Source organism: Schistocerca americana, chromosome 2 (assembly GCF_021461395.2).
Source record: "Schistocerca americana isolate TAMUIC-IGC-003095 chromosome 2, iqSchAmer2.1, whole genome shotgun sequence".
In the NCBI taxonomy this organism is placed as follows: Eukaryota; Metazoa; Arthropoda; class Insecta; order Orthoptera; family Acrididae; genus Schistocerca; species Schistocerca americana.
Window position 1 is genome coordinate 480160402 of NC_060120.1, and position 20447 is coordinate 480180848.

Consider the following 20447-nt stretch of genomic DNA (forward strand, 5'->3'; position numbering starts at 1 on the left):
ATCAACACTTTATTCATGAAGCTCAACTGAAAAGATCAATGCAAAGAACCAAAATCTAGAAAATTAATTACACTTGTTACAGCTTTGGCAGCGTATAACATACTATCTGAAATAAACTTAACACGAAATACTGCCAGCACATGTATTACTTGCCTATCACTTGTGTGCGATCAATGTTTTCCTCTAAAATTTTTGGTTTCCTTTACAGTATCACAATGTTGCACGACACGTATCCGTGCACAATGTACGGGCCGGGCCCAAGGACAGAACATTAAATGAAAAAAAGTTATATGTTTATGTTTCGCTGAGTTTTGTAAAATATAAAGAATGTAAGACTACACTCTCATATAAGTACAATTTACTTCTACAACCTGCCTCTGGAGAAGACTGGACCTAGGTGAAGATGGAGAGTTGGTGGCAAGACAGAAGACGATGGAGAGGCCTATGTTCCAGACAGACCCAGCCGGAGGCTGGGAACTGTCCAAGATGATGATGATATGACGAGGATGATGATGAACCTGCCTCTGGTCAAGCAAATTATGGAGTAAGAGATTCTAGTGCCACTAATGATGCCAACAACTGGAATTCACTGCAGAAAGTGAGAGGACTGTTTACCACGTAGTCGAACAAATGGCAGCATGTTAGGGGGGTACATCCCACTGAAGAAAACAAAAGTTATTACCTAAATGCTGGAAGACTAATGTGTGACATTAAATGAATTTTCCATCAGTGCTTGGCAAAACATGATGATGATAATAATATTAATAATAACAGGAAACACTTCCTAACATCATTAATGATGTGCATTTTCTGTATTATCTATCGGATATGGAATAGGCAAGATCATAAATGTGAATAATAAATAAAATGCATTTTTCTAACGCAAAATGTAGATTTAATAATGTAAAATGCTCTCTAGCTTCCTTTTGTGATTGTTATACTTGGCATGTTCATAGAGAAGGTATGTGAACATTAAAATGACATTGTAATTGTGTGCACTAATTATTTGAAGGTTTATAATTTATTCATGAGGTTAAACATGGTCTAGAAATGTACTAGTCAGAAAGAATCACATAAGTACAAGAGGCATAGGGAAAAAGATTTAAATAAATAAATAAAAATTGCTAATTATTGTAAGTTAGAAATAGTGTTGATCCTGAAATTTCCATAATGTGTTTTCTACTGGAAAAAAAATATTGGGTAAAATGAAGGAAGCTGTTTAGAAAGTCCAAAAAAGGAGCTACAAACATTTTTAGTTTTACAAAGGAGATAGTTTCTTGAATTCTACGTTTTTAAATCCTAATAACAGTGTTCGTCATATCACCTGTTAGGTTTTGGCCAGCAACCTAAATTAAAACCCGAGAAATGAAGATTTAACACTGAAATTGTGTGCAGTTATTTAGATGTGTTTTCTGTGTTTGTGTTTCATTTCAACTGGTAAAGAAATAAAGTTATAATCAAGCACCTTTCTACATTGTACATATGGATGAAGGATTGCATAAATCAAAGATTAGGACACTGAAGGAAAAAATTCATACTTCGAATTTTTTTTAATATCTTTTTTATGTTGCTGTCCAAAGCTGTGTGTGTCAACAAAGACTTATTTTATGCTACTTGTATGTTTTACAATACTCTATGGTGTTATGCATAGTCCAATTTAAAATTTCTATAGCTGATCTGGATATATTGTCTAATAAACACAGATTCATTTACAGTGGTAAATGAACTAAGAAGCCATTTAATTAACAACATTCACCCAGTGATAAATAAAAGTTATATTAATCAGCATTTTTTCTTATATGGCTGCTGTTGCGCACAATGCTTGATGACCATTTTTATTTTCCATATCATTCTGTAGGTTCTGGTCTAGATGACCAGTACAGAATATTACATCGACACTGGACTTTGTGATTTACCCTAAAGTTACACACCAAGCAGCACTATAACAAAGTATGAGGAAATAAATACAAGAAGGTAACTTAAATTGCAAGAGGACGAAACAGCTGGGCAATACACACTATGGAAATGAGTGTTAGAGATGGAAGGGAGGACAGCAGTAACAGCTGCTATTGTATCTTATTTGCTGGTTTTGTATGGACTAAGGTTTGTCAGTGATTCTGCACGAGATGGAGGTTAATGTCTTTGAAGGGTTTTTGGATTTGATGAATATGAAAAAGAATTAAGTTATTTAGGTAAGCAGAGATCATGATCACCACCACCACCAGTCCTGACCACAAAGATGTCAATAATACGAACCAGCTTTCTGTGTATTTATGACTGCCTCTTCCACATGGCCTATAAAAAGGTTGGCATGGAACAAGATATCCTAGTCCTCACAGCATCACATTGATTTATCTGTACGTCCAGCCCTCAAATGTGTAGCAGTTACCCTTAAAATGGCTAGGGTGGTGGTGAGGTTTTAGGGAGACCATCAAATGGACATTGGGAGAGGTGCTGTTCTAGGGCTGTATGCAGGAAGTGTATGTAGGAAATGGATGTGAGGTGAGGTCCCATTAATTATGACAAGGAGTGTTCCAAGTATGAGAGGGAATGGAATGGGTTGGAAACTTCCAAGGAGTGGTTATTATGTAGAATGAGACACATTGCACGATGCAGCAGAGGTGCTGGTCTACCATGATTGAAATATATTTAGTTCGGGATATAAAGCCTGCTACAGTGGTTGTTTTTGTGTATTTTGGTAGCAGACTGAAGGTAGGAGTCCTTGACTCAGGAGGTATATGTTCTGTAAGGCAGTTTTGAGAGGGCCAGGGCTTTAAAATTTTCTGCAGCTCTGTCTGGCTGGAAGGAATGGGGTTGACAGGAAGAGTATTGTATGCCAAGATATCCAAGAACAGATTTAAATCCTTCTGCCGTGATGAAATGGTCTTTGTCCACTACATGTGACACCTGTATCCACTGCACAGCTTTATACATAGGAATTACCACCACTAAATTGGCTGAGTACATGCATAGACACCGAAAATAAACCAATCTGGAGACACTCAAAATTCAATTGCTGAACATGCTCTACAGCAGTGGTTTGCAACATGGGCATTATGTCCTGGAGACTCTCTCATTTCTTGAGATGACGGTTGAAAGAAAAGGATGGTGGCAGAAGCGACGCTTGGGGATGGGGGGGGGGGGGGGGTCTTCAAGTTTACTTTGGCAATTATTCTTTTCATTACTAACTGGTTAAAATGGAAGGGAATTCAATTTCCTACATTAAATAATACATGACAGCTTAATACAATATCATTAACAAATAATTCTAATTACCAGTAAATTTAAAAATGAGACCAGAACAACTTGAAGACCAGTAATATGGAAATGTTTTTTACTTACAATTCCATTAAGAATTAACAGCCGAATTTCCACAACTGCTGTAATGTCAGCAGATGGTCTGTCTCAGGCGCTCGTACTGCACATAAACTGGGCAAGTGTAAACTTGTGCAAAAATTACACAAGGAAATTCCCCAAACTGACTTGGAAAGGACAACACATTTTGCAGCAACAAATCATCAGTACTGACACCCCCCCCCCCAAAAAAAAAAAAAAAAGCTTTAAAAGAAAGTTGGCGGAACAGCAGTGTAGGCAGATTATTTGGAAAACTCACTCTCAGCACAGAAAAAGCCTCTAGGTTGCATTAAAAGTCCGTTTACTAACAGTTAAATGCGAGCTATCTCTTATTACCCACACAGTACAATGCTGTGGCCCAATGCAAGTCATCATGAAGTCAGTTCCTTTGAGTGATGAGTTTCAAAAAGGACTTGCAAGAGGGCCCTTGATATGGAAGACAAGCTTCCCAGTCTCTTTAAGAATACAAAATTTGTACAGCAAAATGATGTATTAACATCTACAGACACCAAGGTCTGCTGCTAGCTTGCATTCAGTTCATTAACCACAATGACAATCTAATGGAAGAAAGTTTGTCTGTTGCTAAAAATGTAACTGAGAGATTGCATCATTATTTGTGCTATGTCGTTAATTCTGTTAATAAGATATAAGTGCATTCTTGGTAAAACTGTCTTCAACAATTGAGGTGATATGCCTACAAATAAGAAGTTGGACCTACAAGTATCATCAGTCTACTGACCCCAGCCTTTGTGACGTAAACTACAATGTCTTAACATGGCATATCTTCTAGATATATCAAACAAATTCAAAAAGTTCTGTAGGGAGACAAAATTAACTTTGGTAGAACAAAAAGTATGGTATCTTCATTCACAGTCTGTATGCCAATAACTTGAGTCAACACATATTCTGTCACGATATCTTCAAGAAAATTCATGTGAAGACATAGCTTCAGACACAGACTTTAATGATTTTTGCTCACATCTCAAAAAAGCCACGAAAGATAGGTGAACTATGTAATACTGAATTATCACTGTGGGGTACTCAATTGGTTTGCAATGGTTGCAAGAATATTTGCTCAGAGATTGCAAGTACAGTCAATTGACTTTAAACTGCTAAGTCCAAGCAAATTCTCATCAAAACTTAACATTTTTGGCAGGAATATTGAATGTTTTTGTTCATTTTAGCATTCCCAAGTCAGTAGACAGTGCCTTCAGTGTGGTGCATTAACTAGGAAACAAAGTGCATATATATGAAGGGGGCTATCTGAGATGGAACCACAGAGAGTGAAACTGGAATCTGCTTATGAAGCACAAGCAAGTCTCTGTTGTTGTCTTCAGTCCAAAGACTGATTTGATCGAGCTCTCCATGCTACTCTATCCTTCATCTCCAAATAACTACTGCCACCTACAGCCTTCTGAATCTGCTTACAACAGTTTTACCCCCCCCCCCCCCCCCCCCACACACACACACACACTTCCATCCAATACTAAATTGGTGATGCTTTGATGTCTTAAGAATACGTCCCATGAACTGATCTCTTCTTTTAGTCAAGTTATGACACACATTTCTTTTATCCTCAGTTCTATTCAGTACTACTTCATTGCTTACATGATCTACCCATCTAGCCCTCAACATTCTTTTGTGTAACGACATTTCAAATTCTTTTTTTGTCTGAACTGTTATCATCCACACAAGGCCACACTCAAGAAACATACCTCCACAAAAGACTGCCTAACACTTAAATCTGTATTCCATTTTAACCTATTTCTCTTTTCAGAAATGCTTTTCTTGCCTTTGCCAGTCTACATTTGATACTCTACTTTGGCCATCATCTGTTATTTTGCTCAGCTTTTAAGCATCTTGTTTATCAATGTAATTTCCGTGGCATTACCTCACTTAATTCTAATATCCTTGATATGATGCTGTTGATATTCACTGCATCCTCTTTGCAGGATACTGTCCATTCTCTTCATTGGTTCTTAAAAGTCATTTGCTGTCTGACAGAATTACAATGCCATCGGCAAACCTCAAAGTTTTTATTTATTCTCCCTGAACTTTAATTCCTACTCCAATGTTTTCTTTTGCTTCCCTTGCTGTTCGCTAAATGTAATGAATGATAATGGTGATAGGCTACAACCCTGTCTCACTCCCTTCTCAACCACTGCTTTCCTTTCACATCCCTCAACTCTTATAATTGCCACCTGGGTTCTGTACAAATCGCAAATAGCATTTCACTTCCCGTATTTTACCCCAGCTACATTAAGAATTTGAAAGAGTCTTCCAGTCAACATTGCAAAAAAAAAACTAAGTCTACAAATGCTATACACTTAGGGTTGTCTTGGATTAACTGTTGTTCTAAAGGTACATCGTAGGGTCAGTATTGCCTTGCGTGTTCCTACATTTCTCTAGAATCCAAAGTGATCTTCCCCAAGGCTGTCTTCTACCAGTTTTTTCCATTCTTCTGTAAAGAATTGTGTTAATATATTGCATTCATGACCTACTAAATTGATAGTTTGGCAATTTTCACACCTGTCGGCAGCTCCTTTCTTTGGAATTGGAATTAGAACATTCTTCTTGAAATCTGAGGGTATTTTGCCTGCCTCATACATCTTGCACACCAGAAAAAAAAGAGTTTTGTAATGGTTGGCTCTCCTGAGGCTGTTAGTCGTTACCAGAATGCCTTCTACTCCTGGGCCTTAACTTGAGTGTTTCAGTGCTCTGGAAAATTCTTTTCGCGGTATTGTATCTCCTATCTCATCTTAATTTACATCCTCATCTCTTTCTATAATACTGCCTTTGAGTTCACCTCCCTTGTATAGATCTTCTATATACTCCTTCCACCTTTCAGCTTTCCCTTCTTTGCTTAGGCTGATTTCAATCCAAGCACTTTACATTCATACGGCTCCTCCTCTTTTCTCCAAAGGCCTCTTAATTTTCCTTGCAGGCGGTAGCTAACCCCCCCCCCCCCCCCCCCCGCTCCCTGTGAAGTATCTTCCAAAATCCTTACATTTGCCCCCTCTCTCTTGTTTGTATTCCCTTTGGCCTGCTTCATTTGTTACATTTTTATATTTTCTCCTTTCATCAATTACATCCAATATCTCCTGTGTTATTCAAGGATCTCTACTAGGACTTGTTCAAAAGCAAGAGTCTAGCTCTTTACATTAGGAACAGCGAAATGCCACACTTTAAGATTTCTTCGCGACTTTTTCGCGGTAAAATTGGTCTTCACAAAAGTGGCTTTAGCACCTCAATCAAGTTACAGGTGAGCCTGAAACTTGGCATAAGTTCATGTTGGGCCCTCAGGTAGATATGTATGAAATTCATCAAAATTGAAGATGATTGACCTGGGAGGCCTAGGGCACTTCACATGGAATGACCCCTATTTTAATACAGTAAGCCAATTAAAATGAATTTTTATTTTCTTAATTAATCTATTATTAAAAATGTCAAATTTTACAAAAATCTAATACTAGATTTTTTAAAAGGTGAATGTATTCCCACACAACACTGACCAGGAAATTTCTCTTTAGGAACAGTGCCTATTGCACAGCAAGTATAAATGAAATGGTTGTATGGGATTTATAAACCAAAGTATAAAATGGAAATAGATAACAAAAGTAGGTCAACAGAATGGTAATGTATGAAGCATCCACTATCATAGCACAATCTTATTGCACTCCAACACACACACAAATTTGATTCTATGCTTTAACAGTATCAACGGTAGGATTGCAGAGATGTCACTTCTGTTTCCTTTACAAAGAAAAGTTAAGAAATACTGTGACAATTTTACTTTCAGTCAGAGATCAATATAAGGTGTTAAAATACACACAACAGCAGCTTTAAATTCTTTTTGCAGTGAGACTGATCTGTACCATACCACAAGGGATAAGTTGGGCTGGAAGATGGCAACTTGGTTGTTAAGTTGGCAAAACTGACAAATATGACCATGTATTAAGATTTGTTATTAAGCACTTTCAATATGTTTCATGATAAAATCTTTCAAAAAAGAAGTATGAAACTAAAAGGGCGAGCTTAATTTTCATGATCTCATATCTTCAACAGTAGATAATAACTTCAGCTTCAATATCTTCCGCAAAGATACCTATTCAGATATTATCCCAGGTGATTTTGCCCATCCACATGCACACAAGGTTGCATTCTTTCACTCTACTACTGACCATGCCCTATCAATGATCCCTGTCCCTCAAAGATCCAGGAGAAACCCTAATTTTGTGTAAGGGGGTCAAAGGGTGGCAATTAGACTTATGTAAAGAACTGGAAATCTTTAAACATACATTCAATAGGAATGGTAAAGTGTTAAATGATCAGCTGCAACTTGCAAATTGACAGTTCCTTGAAGGTTTTAAGGTGGCATTTCAGACCAGTTAATGTAGAACTTAGTTTGTTGGTGGTCTCTACTTTAAATCAATCCTCATCAAAATATTTCAATTTTCTTGTAACATATTTTCTATCTTTCTACTTATCCTCCTTTTTACTGTTATAATTCATCTTTAAAGATTCCTCCCTACCTCCCATCTTCCAGCCCTTTTCTACCCAAAATATTTCTCAGTCAGATTCTGATATAACATGGTGATTGATAGTTTGTTTTCTACCTGTTTCCTAGGTGCTTTATTTTTGTGCAGGTACTCCACTTACCGATGTTTCGTACTTCGTGCACTGTGACAGTTTTCTCAGTTGTTGCACGACACCAGCCACATATGGGCCATTTTCACTGCCTTTCCATTCCATGTAGATTTTAATGTTAAGACTTTTACGCTGCTTTATTCTGAAATCTGTTGTCGCCAATATGTGATTTTACATGTAGGGCATTTTTGTTTATTATATTTTTATCCAATGGTATTGCACATCCTTTACACCTTGATCATTATTTTTAACTACGATGTAAAAAAATCCTCAAATAGTTCCAAGTACTTCTGAAGAAATCATTTTACAATTGTTGAAAGCATGGTCAAGCGTAGTTGTTAAAGCTTTATTCCTGCAACTGGTTGGATGACTTTCTGAAATCATTCCTTTACATTCATCATTGCTGAACAGCAGCTATGTTCAAAATTTTAAAATACGAATACGAAATAAAAAGTAGTCATGAAAGATCAAGTTGTCCTCGTAACATAAAACAGAAGTAAGTCTGAATAAAATTATTTGACAGTTTGATCTGTCACTTGCTGCTACACTGTTGCCACATTGGCTGCCAGTTAAAGCTCAGTTATAAGCAGCACGAAATCATGGAGGGTCATTGTGTAAAGTGGAGCAATGCTGAAAGCAGCCACCATGAGATATGATGGAAATGCGAGATGCTCTGCTGCCAGCTGATTTTAAATAACTAATGACTGAACTGCGACAAACGACACAGACTGTATCCTTTAATTTACACCTACACTTACACATGTACTTCACTAGCCACCGAGCAGTGTGTGATGGATGCTATTCTCGTCAGTCATATCCCCCCCCCCCGGTTCCACTCGCAGATTGTGCGAGGGAAAAACGACTGCCTGAACACCTCGATACGAGCTCTAATTTCCCTTATCTTTGAACGGTGATCAATGCGTGATTTGAAACTAGGTGGTAATAATATATGCTCTACATCCTTGGTGAAGGTCGATTTTGGAATCTAGTGAGCAGCCCCTTCTGTTTAGCGCGTCATCTATCTGCAAGTGTGTCCCACTTCAAACTTTCTATGAGATCTGTAACACTCTCACGATGACTAAATGTACAAGTCACGAGTCTTGCCACTCTTCTTTGGACTTTCTCAATCTCTTGAATCCAACCCAACTGGTAAGGGTCCCATACAGACTAACAATACTTCAAGAGACTAAACGAAATAAAGTATTGTAAGCAATTTCCTTTGTTGAAGGACTGCGTCGCTTCAGGATTCTACCAATAAACCGCATCTAGAGATGTCAGATTAAAGTCGCCACCTATAACTATTGAATAATTTGGATATTCATTTCCTAGGTACTCAAGACTTTCCCTGAAACATCCTTCGACATTTGTTGCGGACGCTGGTGGTCTATAAAAACATTCTAATACAATGGTCACTCCTTGTCTGATTGACAGCTTTATCCATACTATTTTACAGTTCGACCCAGTATCGATCTCAACTGTGTTTAAACAGCTTTTAACTGCAATGAACACACCACCTTCCATAGCATCAGTCCTATCCTTCCTAAACATTTTCCAATCCGAGTTCAAAATTTCAATGCTATTTATGTCTGGTTTCAACCAGCTTTCAGTACCTAATACAACATCGGCATTACTACTGTTTATTTCGGAGAGTAACTCCGGGATCTTGCTACAGACACTTGGACAATTTACTAACATGAGATTTAGCATATTTAAATCCTTTGGAATGATTTGTTTAGGTGAACTAACAATTTTTACAGTTGGCACACCCACATCACATCACATCAGTGTCATGAACTGCTAATTTTTCAGGCCAACGGTTTGTTTCTCTTGGGGAGGAACCTAATAAAAAAAACATGTGCACACCACAAGTACTGTGCTACCCATGTAGCTGCTTCCTGTGTGTAGTGCACCCATGATCTATCGAGGGGCGTCCTAAACCTTTCACCCCATAGCGTAGGTCGAGGAATCTACAACCATTTTCATCACAGAGCACTCATTTCATTTAAAATCACTAAATTAAAGAAATCTCATTGCTATCATGCCACAGATATTTGTGAAAATTTTGTGTAAGAAATTACATAAATACAAAGTGATAAAATAATTTTTTCGGATTTGTTAGATCAAAACTGTAGTCAGGGGGCCATTTTGAAATGCCTAGCATTTTCTCCATCTGGCGTAAGTACGCAGGGTAGATTGAAAGTTTTTAACTACTATAACTCCCTTATTTATAAATCAATTTTATTCAAATTGGTGTCATTACAAAGATAAAAGTACCAACTATATCACCAAACTATAAAAATTCTGCAACTGTGCATATAAATATGTGCAAATCTGCAATTAAAGTCTTTTTTATTACAAACTTCATGTTTTTTTTTTTTTTTTGTCAAAATCACAAGTTTCACAATTTTAAATTTTGTCTCAAAGGATTCCTATTGTCATACATTTCAACATAAAAAATCAGAAGGGTGTTTGTTCTGTTTAATCATTTAAAACAGAAAGAACATTAATAATAATAACAATAACAATAATAATAATAATATACACGTTTCATTTTGTGACTCTTTCTTAGTGGTCACAAATGATCATCGGTTCTCATAAAACAGTCATAAAATTCTAAAAAGCATCCATTCTTTCAAACAAGTTTTCAATGGACAATACTATGTCTGATTCAAAAGTACATGAACGACCAGTACTTGTACTTGCACTAGGAGCAGGCAAAGTCACTAAAATGGTTTCATAAGGTATCCAGCAAACATCAGTATGAAGTGGCCATGAACAACTTGAGGAAGGGCCGCTTGGACTCATGAGCTTGACTTTTGCATCTCTCTGTTCTTCACTTATCTCTAGAATTTTTCCAAGCCACCACTGGTAATTGTAGATAGCTGCAACAAATGTTTCTTCTTTAACTGTGTTAGAGGCAGTGTTTTGAATTCCAAGAGGAACTTGAATTAATTTAGTAGAGGATGAAACATGCTTTATCAGCAACTTTTTTTCATTCAGTGGTTTGAAAATATGATTCACTCTTGTCCCAGGAATGGTAGAACCAGTCTCATATCGTTTTTGTAACATGTTTGTGAACTTTATCTCCTCTTTTGTAACATAAAGGTTTCTATTCCTGGAACATGAGTTTTGGCAAATGTAAACAGATCTTTCGGACTTAAAATGTGACTGTCCACTGTCATATGGACACTGTAAACTTGCTCTTGTTGCTAAATGTTTAATAGTACCACAAACTCTAGCACATGCATTTTTGCCTTGACTAGTGGCAAAAAAATTCCATTCTGCAGTTACTTCATGATCTTGCTTGTGATGGCACAAATTAAAAAAGTTCTTAAAGTTTTTATATTGTGCAGAACTGCCATCACTGAAGTACATAACATGCTGGATGTGTGGTAATTGTTCAGTGCATAATTGACAGCAGTTTTCTGAAAAACATATTATGTGTTTGTATAATGCTGCAAACAGTCTCTTATACAACACAATGACACAGACTTAATGCAATCATCTGTTTTAAAGTGCACCACAAAAGGTGGAAGGGTGACGAATGTTCTGCCAGTGAAATCCTTGTGCAGCATCCTGAAGGAAACAGGTATAGTTCTCTGCAAAATCCACTATGATGATGCATGTAGTATCAGGGAGGGTTTCTTTGCTTGATCTGAAGTAGTGACTCTTAGATTTTGATACATAATGATGATGTGTTAAGTTTTGAAGTTTTTGCACGAGATACTAAACAAATTCATCAGTCATCTTAATTAATGTCTCCAGTGTGGGTCGATCAGTTTGCATCCATTGCTTGAAAACAACATTTTTTACAATCTTTTGAGGACTCCAGTTCCACTAAAAAATTGTGCAGTTCATATTCATCAGGATACCAAGGACAGCGATGCAGCATGGACTCCTCACTTTCCTGATTGCACAGCAGTTTCTGTAGAAGTTCAGTGTACGGTTCTTTCACATGTGCAGCATGTATTAACAGTTTTACGTTTTGGTGATATGTGCATAAACATACGTTATGCATTCCATGACTGTTTACAGAAACATTCTTTTGGCCTAAGTCCACAAAATTTAGTAAAATAAATTTTATCTTCAGGGTCTTTTTCTCTGAAAGCTAAGTATACATCTTTCAGATTATGTAAAATTAGTCTTTTTGTCTTATACATTCTTTTGCAATTTTCTACAGGGACAGAGCGTCTTTTTTAGTAGCAAAAACAAGACTTATATCATCTTCACAGTAAAAATTCTGGACACGTTTTTCCACATTCTTACCTATTCTGTTTCCCACTTTATAACTCCCTTTTGACAAAATATCATCTTCTTTTAGCAATACCCTCGATTTCTTTACCATGTATTCGGTGTTAAAAAACATTTGGATTTTTTCTTTACTCCATGAAGCTGGTGCTAAAGTAAGTATTGTAGTTTTTCTTTAACAGAACTTCTGCTGAATTTCTCTTTTAAGTTTTTGCATTAAAATATTATGGTCTGTACATTCAGCATTGCCAGTTTCTTCAGACACATTTTTCACTGGAACATGTAGCACTTCTGATGCGATTTGCTGGAATTTTAAAGCTAAGTGAGACTTGGATCAAATGTATTCTGGACGCCTGTCTTGTGCTGTCTTGGTAATCTTAAATGGTGAAATTTCAAGTAATACACAACTCTCATGAAGTGTTTGAAGAGCTGTAGATGGATCTGGTGTATATTCTTGATCTTCAACTTCACATTCATCCATCCCTGGAAGATTATCCCCCAGAGGAGATAAAATGTCCTTATGGTGTGTTATGCACAGCCTGGTACCTGGGATAAGTCCAAGGGTTTTATATTTCCTTCCCATGGTTAAAGAAATAGGTTTCAAAGATTTCTTAGCAGTCTTTTTACCATGGTTCTTAAAAGGGTCAAAGCAAATTCTTTGTCTGTCTTCAAATGTTCCCAAATAGAGCCTTTTGCGAGAAGAACACACACACAATATTTTCACAGGTGCTTCTTGGCTTCAATAATTCAATTATCAGCTTGATTCAGGCTTAACATATCTACTAAATCAAGCTCTTCACTGCTACTACTTTTCTTCTGACACACAACTGCTGACACAAAACCTAAAGAACATTTGTTTTCCATTGTGATTTTGAATCAGCTGTGTATGTTGCAGAAAAGAACGGGATGGTTTGAAACTTTTTCTTGTTCTCTAATTAGTTAAGAATGTACTATGAAGAATCTGTAAGGGGGAAATGAGAAAGAGTTAATGACCACTTTATGGTCATCTCTAATATTCACATTATGGAACAACTTTGTATTACAGTCAGATCCCTCAATACGGAACCCCTCGACATGTAAAACCCCTCAATATGATATTCTAAAAGCCCTCAACTTGATAGTGTGACGCATTTTATGATAGTCAATCAGATGCTACTATAGGAGCATAGTAAGATTCATAATACATAAAACCTTTGATTTTGGAATTGAATTATGTTTATTATAATTTGTTTTATTTATTTTATTTCAATTATCATATATAAGTAGTAACTTTTACATAAATAAAGAAAATATTTTTTTGTTTAAATTCTGTGAACATATGTAAAACATATCAGACAGCACCTGAAGAAGACTGCGAGTCATGCAGTTGAAATATCGTACTGGAAAGACGCGAATACCTGGTAGAAACCCGATTAGTCAACATGACAACAACAACAGCAGCAACAACAATAATATTTATATGAGTATCATTATTTCTAACGATAATCGATTTAAAAAAGTGAAAAACAAACAATGTTAAATAAAGTATGTGATCTTTTTCACTCTTTATAATATTTGATAACTAAAACTCACTACAACATCTGAAAAAAAGGTCACAATTAAACAAAGCATATACTGCAACAACCGTTTGTAGGTTATAATATGATTGGGTGGTCTAGTGTCACTTCATAAAAATTATACATCATCAGAGGGCACTATAATACGTTGAAAAAATGGAACCGGGTCATTCCATATCAAATCACCCAATAAAAAATAAATTTTACCCCCACCTCCCTAGATTTTCATGAAATTTGGCTCAAATGGTTCTAATACCATCATGACAACACCTGAAATTTTTTTTTTGCTGTATCTCTTATAGTTTTCTTTATAAATTTTTAAAGTTTTATGTTCTGCGTTTTCCGAACCTTCGGAAATGGTAAATTTAATTTGTATTCAAAACTTTAAAATTGCTTATCTTAAAAACTCTTCTAGATAACATCATGAATTTTTGCAGCAAGTTTATTTATTATACATATTTGAAGATAAAAATGATACTATTAAAATATATTAATATTTTCTAAGAAAAAAAATATATATGTATTTTTTTTTAACGGATGTTTTGTTTTATAAGAATTGCAATATCTAGAGTCTCTGACCTGATAGAATGCTCAAATTTGTTTTAATTTACTCTTAAACATATAGGCTACTTGATAAAACAAAAATAATGGCTTTTTAACATGTTTATTAATTATAGCAGATTACATTAGAATTATGTACAAAGATTGTGTACTTCCGACACTTCTGTTTAACCCAACTGATTGCTTGAAACATTGAATTTTTTTGAGTAATTTTGTCTTTTTAATAAACATTAATGCTGATTCAACTTGTTTTTCCAATTCATCCAAGAGCTTTCAGTTCTTTTGATACAGTCTTTATTGAAGTAATACATTCTTCCAGTGCCGCTTGATTGAGGTGCGTCTACTACACAGACTATGTGCTCCAAAGGCACTATGCAAGAATCTTCTCTTTCAGGCCAATAAAATGATGCAGCTGATCCTGAAGGATGTAGAAATAGAATTTCTGAATCTTCATCATCATTGAATATTGTTTTTACCAGTCCAAAGTACCAGTTACCATCATAATTTGCAGCCACATAGCTATTTATGGATGGTTCAACACGAACCCAATCAGAAGAAGAATGGAAAGAAAAGACTAAGGAGGGTTTTACACTATCTGTAGTCCTTCTAATTTCAAGATTGTTTGTTGGAAGTGGTTTGAAGTTACGAAAACTTCTTGTTCCAGGAATGGTTCGGGTTGCTGAAAAACTTTTTCTATTTTCAAACGTAGCAAATCAGTTTCTTTTTTGTCAATAAAGTGAAAATGAATGTTTTCAATGTTTTTTTCACAAAACTTGTACACATCGATTGCTGTCATTTGTTCGTTGTCTGAAAGCTGTAGACTGGCTTTCCTTAAAATCCTTTTAATAGTTCCTCCTAGGCCATCACAAATTGACTTCCCATTGTTGGGCCTTCAAATTAAAGTCTCTCAAGTGTTCAGTCAAATTTTTAAAACTGTTTCTATTTTTGTACTGCCCAGCACAACCATCTGTAAAGTAGTGAACTGAGTCAATGTCAGTACGATGTGATGACAGCCACTTTGTAATTTCTTTTTGTACAAAGTTAACAAAACCAGTGTCATGTTCTTGGTCATCACTAATAAAACAGTGGTTGGAAACAAAAACATTGTTTTCCTCATTTCTTTTATAAAAACTCCAATTGGGTGTAGAGTACAACCACCTCTATTCCAGTGGTAACTTTGGATCTCATTTTGTATAACAAAGGAACAATTTTCACTGAAATCCATCACAACAATTGCTGTTTTGGGTGGGGAGTCTTCTTTCAATCTTTTAAAGGCTGCTGATTGGGATTTTGCCATAAACGAGTGCGGAGTGAGCTTTTCCAATGACCTAACCAATAAAGAAATGTAGTCTTCAACACTGATAGACTGTTTGATCATTTCTGCTCTGTCTGTGTTAACCCACTGACTGATTACAATTTCTTCTTCTAAATCATAATCTTCACTTAGTTTTTCAGTTAAGTACTCAGTGTAGTATTTGCAGGACAGCTGTCGCAATGACGTAGCATGCAGTTTTGGTTTTCCGTGTAGGTCTTTATAATGTTCTTCAATTTTCACAGTATCCAGTAATAGTTTAACATTCTGGTGGATACTGCATACACATATAGTGCGTGTGCCTGCAGCACCAGCAAGGATGCATCATTTAGGTCTCAAGAAACAAAATTTTGAAAATCCTACTTCTACCTCGGGATTCTCCCATTAGAAAGAATAATAGAGTTCTCTCAAGTTACACAAAATGAGTCTTTTTTGCATGTATACATTTTTTTGAACACTTACTTTGTCTTTTGTTCCAGGTAGCACTCTGGAACTTTCATCCTTTTCATAAAAATCTGTTACAAGTCTTACTGTATTTTCAGAAAGAGTTTTACCCTTTTTTGGACCAGGAGTTTCCAAAATACCCTTTTCAGATTTTAGCTTTCTAGCTTGTCGCACCATGTACACTCACTTACATTAAATTCTTTGATCACTTTATTTTGACTCCAAGAATCTGGAGCCAAGGTCAGAATCTGGATTTTTCTAGACTTCCCAACAGATGAAATCTTCTCTTTCATAAGAGAAATCATTACATCAAAAGTCCTTTGCTTTCTCAACCACACTTTTATCTTCTTCGTCATCAGAACTTGGTGCATCATATTTTAATGCTTTTGAAACCACCTTTTTTGCAGTCTTTTCAATACTGCTAACCTTCCTTTTAAAATAAGACCCTTTACTTTGTTCTGGCAAGCCATGAAGCTTTACCAGTGTTAAACCTAAATTATCAAGAGCAATGTTTGTTTGTATGAGGGATTCACTTCTGGATTCCAATGATTCTAATTCAACCAGGACATCATCATCTGTTTCACTTTCATTGACTTCAACTCTTAATTTTTCCTCACAAAAGTTACGGCATGTTTGGCAAAGCTTTTGTCCAGGTTTTATGCTAATAATTTGTGTCAGTAATTGTTTAGAAAGATCCAAGCCTACACTTCTCAACGATTTTTTGATGGGCTTTTTGTGTGGTTTTTAGTGGGTTTACACATGTTGTTTGATACTTTTCAAAAACATTTGAAAAGTAGTAGCTGTGGTGTGAACATATATTCTTAAATTCACACAGATTAATTCCAGATCGTAAGTGGATCAAATCTTTTTCTTCCCACTCAATTCAGATACCGGTTGAAACTTTTTTGAAGGTGTGTAGGTTGTTTGGAAACAGTCAGATTTTTTAAATAACCCTACGCTACAGGTTTGAATATCTGACATACTGATATCACTTTTGGTCTGATTACTGTTCTGGTTACTTTTATAGGATATTGGGAAAGAATCTCTGTAAACTAAGTAACAGTACTTACTTAAAGTTCGAATAAACTTAATAAAATACTATCCAAGCACTATTTAACACTGTAATAATTTTTTACTTCAAAACACAGGAGTAACAAAACAAAATCCAAGCGTACATTGTTACTTGAAGAAGACAAACTTATTTTCGGTGTCTAAGTCACTTGGTACTTTTTATTTTTAAAATATAATTAATATTATTTTAAAAATTAGATAACTATTAAACAGGTTAAAAAGCCAACATAATTTTTCTTTTATCTAATAGCCTATACAATTAAGAGTATTTTAAAACAAATTTGAGCTTTCTATCAGGTCTGAGACTCTAGATATTGCAGTTTTTGTAAAACTGAACATCCGTTAGCTAAAAAAAAAAATTTGCAAATTTTTATTAATTTGAAAGGTTTTAATATATCTTTATGGTAATTTTTTTAACATTTAGATATAATACACAAACTTATTCCAAAATTTCATACTGATACCTTGAGTATTCTTTAATATACAAATTTTTTTAGTTGTGAGGACACATTTAAGTTAAGATTTCCGACTGCTGAAACAACGCCAAATCTAAAAACTTTAAAAATTAAAAGAAAGAAAAAAAAACAAAAAAAAACTATCAGAGAAAGAGTAAAAAAATTTTACAAGTGCTTTCAGGGTGATAAAAGAAGTAATTGTACCAAGTTTCATCAAAATCTGACATGGTTGGTGTCAAGGCCTGGGTGACTTGACATGGAATGACCCCTACCTCTCCATATACTAATTCAGAACTAAGGAGTCCTGACACCATGATGAAGTGGGCATAGAGTAGTTGCTTTCAATGCCTGCTACGACATGATACTCAGCTGTAGTTTATAAACATCATCTGAAATACACAATATGGCAACTTTTGTGGCAGCAGTGAAGAAGTGTTACACAAAGCCCCTTTATGCATCAGTGTATTGGCTATGACCAAGCCACTAGCGTTTTTACTAGATAATTAACATTTCTGTCACATATCAAGTGATGACAGTACAGTAACAGTTTACACACTATAGCGATCAATACTGCTATGAATGGTCTTCAGCCCAAACTGAAAATGGCTGCACATATGTTAAGTTAATGAATCACAAATAATTGGTTTATCACTACCACACGCAATTGGAAGCATAAAAGAATGCAACTGAAATCTCAACAATAATGTTGTTTTTCTTCTACAGAACAAAGAAATGCCTGACAATGGTTGTAACTTGTTATAGAATTATAATTACCTTAACATATGAGGAGGAAGGATTGTTGCAATTTAATGTCTGGTTGATAAACTGAACTGGGTTTAAACCAAAGTAACCATGTGCCAAGAACTGATTACACCATCATGAGTAATGAAACATATGTTATACTGTACTAAGCTTAAAAACCACAAAGCACACTCAAATACTGCAAATGCATGCTACACGTCATTCCCAAAGTGCAATAAACATAAACTACACGGCATTCCTTATCTTGGCTGTTTTAATTTGTGAAACATTACTAAGTGCTACAAACAACAGAAATTGTATCCAAATACTAACTAACTGAAATTTTCAAACACAAAAATTAAGTGAAAGGTTCTGCTGAACACATACCTGCAACACACTTCATTTGGGTCTACCCAAAGTGTTAACTCAACAGGCAGTTTCAGGTCTTCATATTTCAGTCCACATGCAATTGCAGCTCTTTCCAAAGTAGCATCGCGGCGATCTCGTTCGTTAACTCTTATGCAGCGGTAACCCTGTCCTCTGAATGGGGTTTCTGGAAACCAGTGATTCTTGAACCTTTCAACTAAGAGTTCTGACAAACGTGTTTTGAAGTCTTGCAGTTGCTCTTGGTTAAAGTTTTCGCTTTTCTCTATCAGGCGGACTAAAAAGAGCACCGCCGCCGAAATTTCGTCTAGCATAACTGGTAGTTTTCGAAGAACGGGGAATCTGAACGAACAATGGTTGCAGTGTGACACACATAAGTGTGACGAAGCTCTAGGCAAGGCTACGTACTCGGTGCCGAGCTTAGAGACTTTACTACACTCTGATACACTTAATTCTTGGTTTTGATCTGTGCAACAATGGCAAGAGAATCAAGAATCTAAAGATTATCCATTCAGTATCAAACTGTAACCTACTTTCGATCGTTCAGTATTGTGCAACTTTGCTGCAAGGCTTTCACCTGAAACATAATAAAGAATTAATGAATAGAGAGTAATGCAAGTAAGTATTACACGCATATTAATTACACGTTATTCTGCAGAGACACACTTGAAAAGTTATTGCGGTTGCCAACTCAATACTAGTATACCATCTTGCAACTAGCATCTGTCCAGCTTACATTTCACTTGATACGTAGAAACATTTTCTGCATGCAACGCACAAAATTTTACTCGTGTCTAGGACCGAGAGCAATAAAGGGAAAAAAAAGGAAAAAAAAGCTTGAGCGAAACTTAGTACGTACTTCTCAACTGGTGAATACTACTTTCCCAATGCTACGTGAAACAAGAAACAAGGAAACAATGCAAAGATGCTGGCCGTCGATAGACGCTGGTCGATCAGAGTTTCAAAGATACTTCAGAGTTGTGGACCTGAAGTGTGGTATTAGAAGTGTGTGATTATGAAAGAAAATGTTGTTTTTAAGTATTTTTTTAATATTCATAAATTAAAACTACCCCTTGTGGGCACAGTGCGGTCATCTATCATAAACAGTTTACGGCATTACAAGTGAAGTCGTGTAGGTGAGCCCCTACATTGAATGTTTGATTTCCGCAGCGTTCAATGTTTTTGTTTTCAATTTTATTGTAATACGTATAGAGTATTGAAGACACACGAGCCCACGCTTTAAGGATTACGTATAAAAATTGTTACGTTCTGTTGATATTGGTTGTGTCTTCTTGTGTATACCGTCGTGACAATCAACGTTGTTTGACAGTCACAAGTAGTAATTATTAGCAATCGACAATCATTCAAATGGATGTAAGCTCGTAGCGGTTACACAAACCCGAAGTTAAATAGCCCGGAGTTCCAGAAAGTTTTACAGGTGAAACGTTGTGCTTGTATTGTGTTACGCATAAAGAATGAACTTGTCAATGCAGTTCAGTTTATCATCATCCATTTTATCACATAAAAGATATAGGAAATGTCATATGGAAAGAGAGAATACAGTTTCTATTATTAACAATTAAGGGAAATAACACGTTCTTAATTACACTTTAACCTTTTCTTAAATGCACTTTACATACTTTGCCGTCTTTTTTACATGCAAGAAGAAAGAAA

The 20447-nt window shown here is 35.7% G+C and overlaps 1 protein-coding gene across 5 annotated transcripts in view; it reads right to left on the bottom strand.

The window, feature by feature from the left end:
- Window positions 1-19701, bottom strand: part of LOC124594985 (protein BTG4-like) — a 51768-nt gene extending 32067 nt beyond the window's left edge. For 3 of the 5 annotated variants that reach the window (XM_047133519.1, XM_047133522.1, XM_047133523.1), the window contains exons 1-2: window positions 19633-19701; window positions 18777-19350 (exon numbers count right to left, since the gene is read on the bottom strand). In XM_047133519.1, coding sequence (XP_046989475.1) covers window positions 18777-19087 — 311 coding nt within the window. In that variant the 5' untranslated portion in view covers window positions 19088-19350; window positions 19633-19701. Of the gene's footprint in view, window positions 1-18776; window positions 19351-19439 lie in introns of all 5 variants that reach the window. The other 2 variants (XM_047133521.1, XM_047133520.1) reach the window with 2 other exon arrangements.
- Window positions 19702-20447: the final 746 nt, after the last annotated feature.